Consider the following 15,034-nt stretch of genomic DNA (forward strand, 5'->3'; position numbering starts at 1 on the left):
CAGTGGGCAGGGAGAATTCACATTCAGTGGGACGCCAGCGACAATGCTGACTATGAGAAACCTTGGAGAGGACCTCAGATGTGGGCAACCCCCCCCCTCTAGGGGACCGAAAGCAATGGATGTCGAGCGGGTCCAACATGATACTGTGAAAGTTCAATCCATAGTGGCTCCAAGACAGCAGCGAGAGTCCCGTCCACAGGAAACCATCTGAAGCGGATCAGCAGCGTAGAGATGTCCCCAACCGATACAGGCGAGCGGTCCATCCTGGGTCCCGACGAGCGGTCCATCCTGGGTCTCGACTCTGGACAGTCAGTACTTCATCACTTTAAAAATGCATTCAAAAACCGTCAACAATACTTCATTTACGTTCTGTAACCTGTGTAATTACCAACCATTGTTATTGTAAGAGCAAACACTGAGGAACTCTTTTTCTATCATAGTAACACATCAGCATCCTTCGGTATTAGCCATAGAAGCTAACTACGGAACGAGATAAGCTAGCTTGTACGTCAGCACAAAACGCGTTTGATTTTGTAATGCACAACACTGCGATACGACACTGAAAAACATGAACAATTATATTACAGTATCTGTAAAGTATTATTTCATGTTTTGTTTGTATACAGCTAGCCAGACATCGTATGTACTGTAGTTGTAATACCACACATGATGTGCTGAGTGTATCATGATCAATATTTAAAATGTTACAGTTGTGCGTTTGGTCCAGCTGTCTGGGGAAATTTTTTTCCGGTTAATTTGGATAAGCACTCATTTTATGCCGAAATAACTTGGCTTCAAATTCCACATTTACAGTTTTGAGTCAAGCTGACCTCATTCTCTCGGCTTCCGGTCTGCTCCGCCGTTTCACCTTTCCTTCGTACTGGCTTCTAAAAGCAGCAGTTCAACCTCCATATATTCAGCTTCAAAAATATAAGCACGTGAATCCTCATTTTACCAAAAATAGTCGTATTTGTTGTCTGTTACCAAGTCTGCCGTGATTAGAAAACACGCTTGCATTAGTTGCCGGAAGTAGAAACACATTTGTTGCCAGAAGTCGGAAGTGCGCTGCTATGGATACGGATATAAATGCGTGAACAAAATCGGTCCTGACGATGATTAAAATGACCAAAACATGGTAAATATTGATCATATTACATATTGTTATGAATCTGTCTGTTACTACATTATATATATATATACTTGCAGTGGGTAAAATGTACATATTACAAATTGTTATGAAGGTGTCTGTTACTACATTATATATACACTTGCAGTGTGTTTATAAAACATATTACATATTGTTATGATGGTGTCTGTTACTACATTATATATACACTTGCAGTGTGTATATACAACATATTACATATTGTTATGATGGTGTCTCTTACTACATTATATATACACTTGCAGTGTGTATATAAAACATATTACATATTGGTATGAAGGTGTCTGTCACTAAATTATATATATACTTGCAGAGTGTATATAAACCATATCAAATATTGTTATGAAGGTGTCTGTTACAAAACTATATATAGACTTGCAGTGTGTATATAAAATATATTACATATTGTTATGAATATGTCCGTTACTATATTATATATATACTTGCAGTGGGTATGATGTACATATTACATAATGTTATGAAGGTGTCTGTTAGTACATTTTATATATATATATATATATATATATATACACTTGCAGTGTGTATATAAAACATATTAAATATTGTTATGAAGGTGTCTGTTACTACATTATATTTATACTTGCAGTGTGTATCTAAAACATATTACATATTGTTATGAAGGGGTCTGTTACTACATTATATATATATACTTGCAAGGGGTATGATGTACATATTACATTTTGTTTGAAGGGGTCTGTTACTACATTATATGTATACTTGCAATGTGTATATAAAACATATTACAGATTGTTATGAAGGTGTCTGTTACTACATTATATATATACACTTGCAGTGGGTATGGTGTACATATTACATTTTTTTTGAAGGGGTCTGTTACTACATTATATGTATACTTGCAATGTGTATATAAAACATATTACAGATTGTTATGAAGGTGTCTGTTACTACATTATATATATACTTGCAGTGGGTATGGTGTACATATTACATATTGTTATGAAGGTGTCTGTTACTACATTATATATATACTTGCAGTGGGTATGATGTACATATTACATACTGTTATGGTGTCTGTTAGTACATTATACATACACTTGCAGTGTGTATATAAAATATATTACATATTGTTATGAAAGTGTCTGTTACTACATTATATATACACTTGCAGTGGGTATATAAAATATATAACATGTTATGAAGGTGTCTGTTACTACATTACATGTATATACACTTGAAATGGGTATGATGTATTGTACATATTACTTAGTTATGAATGTGTCTGTTACTACATTATATATGTATACTTGCAATGTGTATATTGTACATATTACATATTGTTATGAAGGTGTCTATTACTCCATTATATATACACTTGCAGTGTGTATACAAAACATATTACATATTGTTATGAAGGTCTCTGTTACTTCCTTATATATATACTTGCAGTGGGTATGCTGTACGTATTACATAATGTTATAAAGATGTCTGTTACTCCATTATACATACACTTGCAGTGTGTATATAAAACATATTACATATTGTTATGAACATGTCTGTTAGTACATTATTTAGATATATGCTTAGAGTGTGTATATAAAACACTGAGGCTTTGAAGGCTACGACGCTGAGTCCCAATATTCGCATCTTTCAACAGTTTTTTACCATCTTTAAAATCCTAAAAAAAAAGTGTGTTCTTGTCTCTGATAATAATTGTGAATGACAGGCAAAATTCCCCATAAAGTGCAGTTGCCCTTCCAGGGACAGCTTGACCTTTTGTAAGGTATTACTAACAGTAAAAGCGAGGTACCAACGTATTATTTGTTATTTCTTCTTTCTAACCAGTGATCAGCATCTGGAAATGTTGAACGTCAGATGTCCCGCTGCAATCAATAAGAGCAGATCACGAATAACTTCCGTTTCTCGCTGCAGTAACGGGCATTAGGATGACGTCTATTGGACCGTAAGCACTTGTAGATGGTGGGAACAAAAAGGCTGCACTCAGCGTGATGACGACAGCGTCGTGTTTCCAGCAGCAACCTGCAGCTGCTTCTGTGCAGCGGCAACACGCAGGCACGAGCCGATGGCAGCGCCTAAGAGGATCGCTGGTTACGTAATGGTCTTAGCTGCCGACCGTGGCCTCCCTTCACTTAACTGCTTTGACCGAGATGAGATTGTTCCCGACAACACGCCTTGAAGACCACACATGCTTCACTCCGCCACACGGTTGCGCTTTCACGCGGTGATTTGAATCACTCTTGCGTTACTGTGCGTGTTATTGTGGGGGATTACTGAGAGTATGTTGCCGCAGCTCGACTCACGTGAGGGGAGGCTCAGGGAGGCCGTTTTGATTGGACGCCAGCACATGCTCGGGATTTATCGGCAGGTGAATTAAACGGAGCCAACAGCTGACTCAAGGAGTGCTGTCTCGGCCTGAGAGCTGAGTCATTCATCTCCGGAGTAGAAAGACAGCAGCCGTTCATTGCGTCGGCAATCGCAGCCTCCAGTTGTCACCTGACCTCCCACTGCAAGACACCTCAGTGGAGCCCAGCGCTGGATCGAGCGGGGGAACACGGTTATTTTGGTGCCGTGACCCGATGAGTGTAAAGTTTAGGGAGGGGTGATTGTAACAGACGTCGGTTAGTCTGGCTGTGCGGTAGTTTTTAAACATTTGTTTATTGGATTTTCGACAAATACAGCCCAGGAATACAAAACCCAAAACCAGTGAAGTTGGCACGTTGTGTAAATGGTAAACAAAAACATAATACAATGATTTGCAAATCCTTTTGAACTTATATTCAATTGAATAGACTCCAAAGACAAGATACTTAACCTTCGAACTGGTAAACGTTGTTATTTTTTGCAAATACTAGCTCATTTAGAATTTGATGCCTCCAAAATGCTTAAAAAAAGCTGGCACAAGTGGCAAAAAACACTGAGAAAGTTGAGGAATGCTCATCCAACACTTATTTGGAACATCCCATAGGTCAGGGGTCGGGAACCTTTTTGGCTGAGAGAGCCATACAAGCCAAATATTTTAAAAAGTACTTCCGTGAGAGCCATATAATATTTTTTTTAAGACTGAATACAACTAAATGCGTGCATTTTTAAGTAAGACCAACATTTTTAGAGTATAACAAGTCTCTTATCCTTTTTAATAACATTGTTAGTCTGAAGCTAACCAACAATAAATAAAATACTTCTTACCATTAACGTGACTTCTTGAACAGGTGCGGTAGAAACCGGATGGATGGATTAAAATGCATGAGAATGTTTTGTATTTTGAACATTATTTTTGACACTGTGATTACTAGCGGAATTAATTATTAATTATTGTGTTAAGCAATGTCAGCTAAGATTTATCTGAGAGCCAGATGCAGTCATCAAAAGAGCCACATCTGGCTCTAGAGCCATAGGTTCCCTACCCCTGCCATAGGTGAACAGGCTAATTGGGAACAGGTGGGTGCCATGATTGGATACAAAAGCAGCTTCCATGAAATGCTCAGTCATTCACAGACAAGGATGGGGCGAGGGTCACCACTTTGTGAACACATGCATGAAGAATTTTTCCAACAGTTTAAGAACAACATTTCTCAACGAGATATTGCAAGGAATTTAGGGATTTCACCAGCTACAGTCCGTAATATCATCAAAAGGTTCAGGGAATCTGGAGAAGCGGCAATGCCTGTGCATCAAAAATCAACACCAGCGTGTAAAGGATATCACCACATGGGCCCAGGAACACTTCAGAAAACCACTGTCAGTAACTACAGGTGGTCGCTACATCTGTAAATGCATGTTAAAACTCTACTATGCAAAGCCAAAGCCATTTAACAACAACACCCAGAAACGCCGCCAACTGAGCCCAGGCTCATCTAAGATGGACTGATGCAAAGTGGAAACATGTTCTGTGGTCTGACGAGTCCACATTTCAGATTGTTTTTGGAAACTGTGGACGTCGTGTTCTTCGGACTAAAGGGGGAAAAAAAACATCCGGACTGTTACAATACGCTAAGTTCAAAACCCAGATTTTTGATGGTGTGGGTGTGTAAGCATGGGTAACTTACATATCTGTGAAGGCACCAATAATGCTGAAAGGTACATATAGGCGGAGGGGGCTCGGGTGTGGCAGGGAGGCGCTACAGCGTTCCCATTTAGCACAATGAGTAGTAAATGCTACCAAGTTATTTCTTAAGAGAAGATGACAGAGGGGCTACCCCGAATAGTCTGCTCAGAGCAGGGGTCTCAAACTTGCGGCCCGCCAGCCAATTGTGGCCCGCGAGACAATATCTTGCGGCTCACACCTTGATGTGAAAATTGAATGCTGGTGTGGCCCGCGAGTTTTATATGAATGGCGCTTTACAGCGTCATACTCGTGTACCCTCGATTATTCCTGGACACTCCCAATTTTCAGTTCCCCTCTAGGGGTAATCATTCTCCCGAATTTGACCCAATCATCAATATTTAGGGGGCTTCGTGGAACTACTGCCATCAGCGTCCTCTAAAACCTGTACAAAAAGCGTGGCGGCCCAGCCACATGTTGTATTTGGCTTCTGTAAACCCAGTGAGCGACTGCAAGACATAGTCGATCAACAGCCACACAGGTCACACTGAGAGTGGCCATATAAACAACTTAAACACTGTTACAAATATGCACCACACTGTGAACCCACACCAAACAAAAATGACAAACACATTTTGGGAGAACATCTGCACCGTAACACAACATAAACACAACAGAACAAATACCCAGAATCCCATGCAGCCCTAACTCTTCCGGGTTACAATATACACCCCTGCCGCCCCCTACCCGGCCCCCTATTGTAGCCGGAAGAGATAGGGCTGCATTGGATTCTGGGTATTTGTTCTGTTGTGTTTATGTTGTGTTACGGTGCAGATGTGCTCCCAAAATGTGTTTGTCAATCTTGTTTGGTGTGGGTTCCCAGTGTGGCGCATATTAGTAACAGTAATAAAGTTGTTTATACGGCCACCCTCAGTGTGACCTGTATGTCTGTTGACCACGTATGTGACTTGCAGTCACTTCCGTGGGCCTTTAGAAGCCTCATACAATATGTGACTGGGCCGGCACACTGTTTGGACGGTGGAAAAGCGGACGAGACGCAGGTTGTAGAGGACGATAAAGGCAGTGCCATTACGGCACACCCTTAATATTTTTGTACGGGTGAAATCCGGTAGGGTTATTTCCCCGGGAGATTGCCGGAAGGGGCACTGATATTCGGGTGTTTTCCGGAAAGATCGCGAGATTGGCAAGTATGTCGCACGGGCGGGAAAGCCATTCAAAGAAGGTGAATTCATTAAAAAGTGCAAGTTAGATTTTTTTAGGAAATCTTTTCTTGAGTCCCAGCCTCACCCAGTTTCTGCATCCAGTTGCCCCCAGGTAAACTGAGTTTGAGATCCCTGGCTTAGAGGATTTGGTTCGATCTTTTCGCCAATTATTAAAGATAAAGTATTAAACATTCAAGTCCAATAACTGCACAGGGATGGACAAAGCCAAAACAATGAATTAAAAGTTACCTGGAGACAGTTTACACCAATCACAAAATACCGATATTTTGTCATTCATCATAGCTAGCTGGACCTTGGTATAATAGGTAAAAAAGTATGAAAAAGGCTTTATCTAGCACAAATAGAAGACTTATAAACTCCACTTAAACTCTCTGCCCAGCTATCCTCAGATATTGTCACTCCTAAGTCACACTCTCAGACTTAAGTGAATTAAGAGATTCGAGGCGTAAACGAACAATGTGATTGTAGATATGTGGAATTGATCCTTTTAAATTCAGTAGTGGTGTCAAAAAAGCGTCTAAAACCGTGTCAGTCGGTAAGTTTGGAAACCTGGGAAAAGAATTACGAACAAAACTGCGGATCTGTAGATTTCCTAAATGATTTTCCTAATCTGTGTTGATTACGAGTGAAAATGTATCACAAAGTTGCTGGAAAGACGCAAAAATGTTGTCAATGTATAAATCTTCAAATGCTGTTGACCATTTTAATAAGGCACTTATTAATAATTTATCTTGAGAGCTTTTAATATTTTAGCTCAGGGGTGTCTAAACTTTTCCCACCAAGGTCTGCATACTGAAAAGTCAAAGTGTGCAGTGGCTAAAAAACAGATAATTTATATATTTTAAAGACAAAACTTTATATACGTTTCGTGTTATAGTTGACTATATTATTACTAATTAAAAAATGTCAGCTTTTTCTGATAACATTTGGATTTTTTGCTCTTCTTTTCTTAACTTTTCACCGTTCACTGTTTTTCTGACAACAAAACTCTATCTTGCACCCATCCATGTTCTTCCTCTTATCCGAAGTCGGGTCACGGGGGCAGCAGCCTAAGCAGACAAACCCAGACTTCCCTCTCCCCAGCTACTTTGCCCAGCTCTTCCCGGAGGGATCCCGAGGCATTGCAAAGCCAGTTGGGAGACTATGTCTTGGTTTTTCGACGTGCCATAAACACCTCACCAGGTAGGTGAAAACGATATATATAAAATTGGATCCGCGGGCCGCAAATGGCCCCTGGGCCACAACTCGGACACCCCTGTCTTAAGGTGTCATGAAGTGTGGTTTACCAAAGTACATCAGGTGGCCAACCGATGATGACTGCGGACATCAAAGCCAGCACATGTCTTCACACCATTCCTCACACCTCACCTTGTTGCAGTAGAGCATCCAGACTTCGTACAGTCTCTCACTGGATGCCATCGTGCCCGGCGACTGGCTACCTTGGGCTGCAGGCTCCACAGAGGTCACTTTCCTGGGAGCTTCATAGTCAAGCAAGTCAACACCTCAACCCTGGGTTGCTGGGTATCAGCATCGTGAGCGTCCCCCGCCCCGTTGGCGAAAAATATCCCACAAAAACAGCCAGATGTCAAAAGAAAAAAATGTATTCCAAAGGCTCCGATGGTTTCTGGGTATTTAAAATCCTTCAGACGGCGTATTGTTGACACTGTCAAGACAGAAGCACAGGATTATAATAGCTAGATTAAAAGTTGTGTACTTGATGCATTTTGAGCTGTTTGTTATTTTTTATCCCAAAAAAATAAAGTATTCCAAAGGCTTCAATAGCTTCTGGATATTTAAAATCTCTCAGTCGGAATATTGTTGACACTTTCAAGACAGAAGCACATGATTATAGCCACCTTAAAAGTTATACACTCGATGAACTTTGAGCTATTGGCCACTATATAACCCACAGTGAAAAATGTATTCCAAAGGCTCCAATGTGTTCTGGGTATTTAAAATTATTTAGCCGGCATATTATTGACACTGTCGAAGACAGAAGAACACGATTACGGTTGCATTAAAAGTTGTACACTCGATGCATTTTGAGCTGTTCGTTACTGTATATCAAGCATGTTGTTTCAACGTTGTATTTGTGTTGTAGAATATCGGTTGGGAAATTACCACATTTCAATGATCAAATCAACGTCAGAACCCAACATTGAATAATCGTCGTCAAAAAGCATGTTGTTTCAACGTTGTATTTGTGTTGTAGAATATTGGTTGGGAAATTACCAAATTTCATTGGTAAAATCAACGTCACAAGGTGATATTGATTCAACGTCGTCAAAAAGCACATTGTTTCAACGTTATATTTGTGTTGTAGAAGTTTGGTTGGGAAATCACCACAATTTGATGCATTTTGAGCTGTTTGTTATGGTATATCAAGCATGTTGTTTCAACGTGGTAGTTGTGTTATAGCATATTGGTTGGGAAATTACCAAATTTCAATGGTCGAATCAACGTCACAACCTGACATTGATTAATCGTCGTCAAAAAGCATGTTGTTTCAACGTTGTATTTGTGTTGTAGAATATTGGTTGGGAAATCACCAAAATGTTATGCATTTTGAGCTGTTTGTTATTGTATATCAAGCATGTTGTTTCAACGTTGTAGTTCTGTTGTAGAATATTGTTTGGGATATCACCAAATTTCATTGGTAAAATCAACGTCGTCAAAAAGCACGTTGTTTCAACGTTGTATTTGTGTTGTAGAATATTGATTGGGAAACGACCAAAATTTGATGCGTTTTGAGCTGTTTGTTATTGTATATCAAGCATGTTGTTTCAACGTTGTATTTGTGTTGTAGAATATTAGTTGGGAAATGACCGCATTTAAATGGTCAAATCGTCGTCACAATCTGACATTGATTCAACGTCATAGAAAACCACGTTGTTTCAACGTTGTATTTGTGTTGTAAAATATTGTTTGGGAAATCACCAAAATGTTATGCATTTTGAGCTGTTTGTTACGGTACATCAAGCTTCTTGTTTCAACGTTGTAGTTGTGTTATAGCATATTGGTTGGGAAATTACCAAATTCCAACGGTCAAATCAACGTCACAACGTGACATTGATTCAACATCATCAACAAGGTAAACAAGTGGAAAAACTTTTTAGGGAGTTACCATTTAGTGGTCAATTGTATGGAATATGTACTGAACTGTGCAATCTACTAATAAAAGTTTCAATCAATCAAAATCAATCCAGTTTTAACGTTGTATTAGTGTTGTAGAATATTGGTTGGGAAATAACCAAAACTGTATGAATTTTGAGCTGTTTGTTATTGTGTATGAAACATGTTGCAATATTGTAGTTGTGATGTAGCATATTGGTTGGGAAATTACCAAATTTCAATGGTCAAAACAACGTCACAACCTGACATTGAATCAATGTCGTCAAAAAGCACGTTGTTTCAACGTTGTATTTGTGTTGTAGAATATTGTTTGGGAGATCACCAAAATTTTATGCATTTTGAGCTGTTTGTTATTGTATATCAAGCATGTTGTTTCAACGTTGTAGTTGTGTTATAGCATATGGGTTGGGATATTACCAAATTCCAACGGTCAAATCAACGTCACAACCAGACATTGATTCAATGTCGTCAACAAGCACGTTGATTCAACGTTGTATTTGTGTTGTAGAATATTGGTTGGGAAATCACCAAAATTGTATGCATTTTGAGCTGTTTGTTATTGTATATCAAGCATGTTGTTTCAACGTTGTAGTTGTGTTATAGCATATTGGTTGGGAAATTACCAAATTTCAATGGTCAAATCAACGTCACAACCTGACATTGATTCAACATCATCAACAAGGTAAACAAGTGGAAAAACTTTTTAGGGAGTTACCATTTAGTGGTCAATTGTATGGAATATGTACTGAACTGTGCAATCTACTAATAAACGTTTCAATCAATCAAAATCAATCCAGTTTCAACGTTGTATTAGTGTTGTAGAATATTGTTTGGGAGATCACCAACATTTTATGCATTTTGAGCTGTTTGTTATTGTATATCAAGCATGTTTTTTCAACGTTGTAGTTGTGTTATAGCATATGGGCTGGGAAATTACCAAATTTCAATGGTCAAAACAACGTCACAACCTGACATTGAATCAATGTCGTCAAAAAGCACGTTGTTTCAACGTTGTATTTGTGTTGTAGAATATTGTTTGGGAGATCACCAAAATGTTATGCATTTTGAGCTGTTTGCTATTGTATATCAAGCATGTTGTATCAACGTTGTAGTTGTGTTGTACCATATTGGTTGGGAAATTACCAAATTTCAATGGTCTAATCAACGTCACAACCTGACATTGAATAAAAGTAATCAAAAAGCATGTTGTTTTTACGTTGTATTTGTGTTGTAGAATATTGGTTGGGAAACGACCAACATTTATATTTAACATTTTAAAAGCCAGCATCTGTGATGGTATGAGGGTGTATTAGTGCCCAAGGCATAGGTAACTTACACATGGGGCTGCATAGCTCGGTTGGTAGAGTGGCCGTGCCAGCAACTTGAGGGTTGCAGGTTCGATTCCCGCTTCTGCCATCCTAGTCACTGCCATTGTGTCCTTGGGCAAGACATTTTACCCACCTGCTCCCAGTGCCACCCACACTGGTTTAAAATGTAACTTAGATATTGGGTTTCACTATGTAAAGCGCTTTGAGTCACTAGAGAAAAGCGCTATATAAATACAATTCACTTCACTTCATCTGTGAAGGCACCATTAATGCTGAATGGTACATACAGGTTTTGGAGCAACATATGTTGTCATCCAAGCAACGTTATCATGGACGCCCCTGCTTATTTCAGCAAGACAATGCCAAGCCACATGTTACAACAGCGTGGCTTTGTAGTAAAAGAGTGTGGGTACTTTCCTGGCCCGCCTGGAGTCCAGACCTTTCTCCCATCAAAAATGTGTGGCGCATTATCAAGCGTAAAATACAACAACAAGACCCTGGACTGTTGAACAACTTAAGCTGCAAGAATGGTAGAGAATTCGACTTTCAAAGCTTCAACAATTAGTTTCCTCAGTTCCCAAACGTTTATTGAGTGTTGTTAAAAGAAAAGGTGATGTAACACAGTGGTGAACATGCCCTTTCCCAACTACTTTGGCACGTGTTTCAGCCATAAAATTATAAGTCAATTATTATTTGCAAAAAAAAAAAAAGTTTATGAGTTTGAACATCAAATATCTGGCCTTTGTTGTGCAAAAAATTGATTATGGGTTGAAAAGGATTTGCAAATCATTGTATTCCGTTTATATTTACATCCAACACAATTTCCCAACTCATATGGAAACGGGGTTTGTATATCAAACACGTTGTTACAATGTTGTAGTTATGTTGTATCGTATTGGTTGGGAAATTACCAAATTTCAATGGTCTAATCCAGAGGTTCTCAACATTTTTTCAGTGATGTACGCCCTGTGAAAATGTTTTTAATTCAAGTACCCCCTAATCAGAGCAAAGCATTTTTGGTTGAAAAAAAAAAAGAAATTAAGAAGAAAATTACAGCACTATGTCATCAGTTTCCGATTTATTAAATTGTATAATATTGCAAAATATTGCAATATTATACAATTTTTCTTGTCCTATTTGGGAAAAGAGATATAAAAATAACTAAAAACTTGTTGAAAAATAAACAAGTGATTCAATTATAAATAGAGTTTCACACATAGAAGTAATCATCAACTTAAAGTGCCCTCTTTGGGGATTGTAATAGAGATCCATCTGGATTTAATGAACTTAATTCCAAACATTTCTTCACAAAAAAAGAAATCTTTAAAATCAATATTTATGGAACATGTCCACAAAAAATCTAGCTGTCAACACTGAATATTGCATTGTTGCATTTCTTTTCACAGTTTATGATCTTACATTCATATTTTGTTGAAGTATTGTTCGATAAATATATTTATAAAGGATTTTTGAATTGTTACTATTTTTAGAATAAAAAATAAATAAATCTCACGTACCCCTTGGCATACCTTCAAGTACCCCCATTTGAGAACCACTGGTCTAATCAACGTCACAACCTGAGATTGAATAAACATCGTCAAAAAGCATGTTTTTTCAACGTTGTATTTTTGTTGTCGAATATTAGTTGGGGATTAACCAATAATCGATGCTTTTGGAGCTGTTTGTTATTGTGTATCCCAAATAAACCCATCCATCCATCCATCCATCCATTTTCTACCGCTTATTCCCTTTCGGGGTCGCGGGGGGCGCTGGCGCCTATCTCAGCTACAAACGGGCGGAAGGCGGGGTACACCCTGGACAAGTCGCCACCTCATCGCAGGGCCAACACAGATAGACAGACAACATTCAATCAATCAATTTTTACTTATATAGCCCTAAATCACTAGTGTCTCAAAGGGCTGCACAAACCACTACGACATCCTCGGTAGGCCCACATAAGGGCAAGGAAAAATTCACACCCAGTGGGACGTCGGTGACAATGATGACTATGAGAACCTTGGAGAGGAGGAAAGCAATGGATGTCTAGCGGGTCTAACATTCACACTCACATTTACACCCATCCATCCATTTTCTACCGCTTATTCCCTTTTGGGGTCGCGGGGGGCGCTGGCGCCTATCTCAGCTACAATCGGGCGGAAGGCGGGGTACACCCTGGACAAGTCGCCACCTCTTCGCAGGCCCAACACAGATAGACAGACAACATTCACACTCACATTTACACAGTAGGGCCAATTTAGTGTTGCCAATCAACCTATCCCCAGGTGCATGTCTTTGGAAGTGGGAGGAACCCGGAGTACCCGGAGGGAACCCACGCATTCACGGGGAGAACATGCAAACTCCACACAGAAAGATCCTCAGCCTGGAATTGAACCCAGGACTGCAGGACCTTCGTATTGTGAGGCAGACGCACTAACCCCTCTCCCACCGTGAAGCCCCCCAAATAAATCATGTATTCCAAAGTGTTCTGGGTGTTTAAAATCCCTCAGTCGGAATATTGTTGGGACTTTCAAGACAGAAGCACATGATTGTATTTACCTTAAAAGTTGTACACTGGATGCACTTTGAGCTGTTGGCCACTATAAATCCCACGGAGAAAAATGTATTCAAAAGGCTCCAATGTGTTCTGGGTATTTAAAATTCTTCAGCCGGCATATTGTTGACACTGTCAAGACAGAGGAACAGGATTATAATAGTTACATGAAAAGTTGTTGGCCGCATATCCCCGCACAAAACAGACAGAGTTCAACACAAACACAAGAGTCTCTCCCGGGCTGTAAAAGTAAGCCTCACCTGTGAAGTGACGCCTTCCGGCTTTAGACGACCTTACCTGGCCGAGCTAGCCCTCCAGCTAGCTGTCAAAATACATATTTCTATTTTCCAGACTCCCTTTCTCCTCCGACTCATGTGACAGAAGCAGCCCGTCTTCCCCACAACCCAAGCTGTATTTATGTCACGGCGTGAAAGGGACGTACCTGCTGGTGTGGGCTGTGTCGACTACTCACCTGGTCGGAGCCCGAAGCCCGATGTCTTCAGCGGGGTAGAGAGCCGTCAAGCTGGACAAAACAAGGCGCTGCACGCACGCTCGATGACGTGTGGGGTTCTTTCAAAATAAGATGATTGACGTCCAAGACATCGAAGATTCGGCTTTCATCACCAGCATTGCAAGATTTAGCGTAATTTAAACATTTTTTAAGATTTCTTAAACGGATATCATTAAAATAGTACTGATATTCAAACTAATAGAGGTATTTATCGTGGAGCATCTTCGCGAGTATGCTTTTTTAATTTGATGGCAAACCGGAAATATAGTTAACACGCTCTCAAGAGCTAGGAAAATGGACGCGTTCATGCCAAATGTGTGGTGTCAAAGAGGTGCAGTTGTTTTTTTTTCTGTGTCTTTTTTCTTTTAGCAAGAGAGAAGTCTTCGGACTGAATATATATATATATTTTTAGTGTGTATAGGACACTTGAATAGTCACGACAGTTTTTCCTGCTTTACGGTGCCGATGTGGCCATACGTCGTTGCAGGGGGCTGGGTTTGTTGTTTTTCTTGTTGCTGTACTGCCATCTGGTGTAAAAATTGTTTAACTACAAACAGAATATATATACCCGTATGTATATATATATATATATATAGTGTGTGAATGTGAGTGTGAATGTTGTCTGTCTATCTGTGTTGGCCCTGCGATGAGGTGGCGACTTGTCCAGGGTGTAGCCCGCCTTCCGCCCGATTGTAGCTGAGATAGGCGCCAGCGCCCCCCGCGACCCCAAAAGGGAATAAGCGGTAGAAAATGGATGGATGGATGGATATATATATATATATATATATATATATATATATATATATATATATATATATATATATATATATATATATATATATATATATATTATTATATATTATTATATATTTTATATAATAATATATTATTATATATTATTATTTTTTTTTGTTTGTTTGTTTGTTTTTAGATTTTTTTAAATAGTTTTTATTTCCTTTTATAAGTCGCAAACAATTCGAAACATTTTAGGAATCATACACAAATTTTGATCTGAAAATGATTGGCAAAATATATCCATCCATCCATTTACTACCGCTTAT

At 39.2% G+C, this 15,034-nt stretch overlaps 1 protein-coding gene across 2 annotated transcripts in view; it reads right to left on the reverse strand.

Annotated features, from left to right (window-relative positions):
* LOC133544370 (neurobeachin-like protein 1) overlaps positions 1-13,957 on the reverse strand; it is a 154,622-nt gene extending 140,665 nt beyond the window's left edge. The window contains exons 1-3 of one of the 2 annotated variants that reach the window (XM_061889607.1): positions 13,723-13,956; positions 13,468-13,594; positions 7,820-8,114 (exon numbers count right to left, since the gene is read on the reverse strand). In XM_061889607.1, the coding sequence (XP_061745591.1) occupies positions 7,820-7,870 (51 nt within the window). In that variant the 5' untranslated portion in view covers positions 7,871-8,114; positions 13,468-13,594; positions 13,723-13,956. Of the gene's footprint in view, positions 1-7,819; positions 8,115-13,467; positions 13,595-13,722 lie in introns of both variants that reach the window. The other variant, XM_061889606.1, reaches the window with a different exon arrangement.
* Positions 13,958-15,034: the final 1,077 nt, after the last annotated feature.

The sequence above is a fragment of the Nerophis ophidion genome, linkage group LG27 (genome assembly GCF_033978795.1).
Source record: "Nerophis ophidion isolate RoL-2023_Sa linkage group LG27, RoL_Noph_v1.0, whole genome shotgun sequence".
Taxonomy (NCBI): Eukaryota; Metazoa; Chordata; class Actinopteri; order Syngnathiformes; family Syngnathidae; genus Nerophis; species Nerophis ophidion.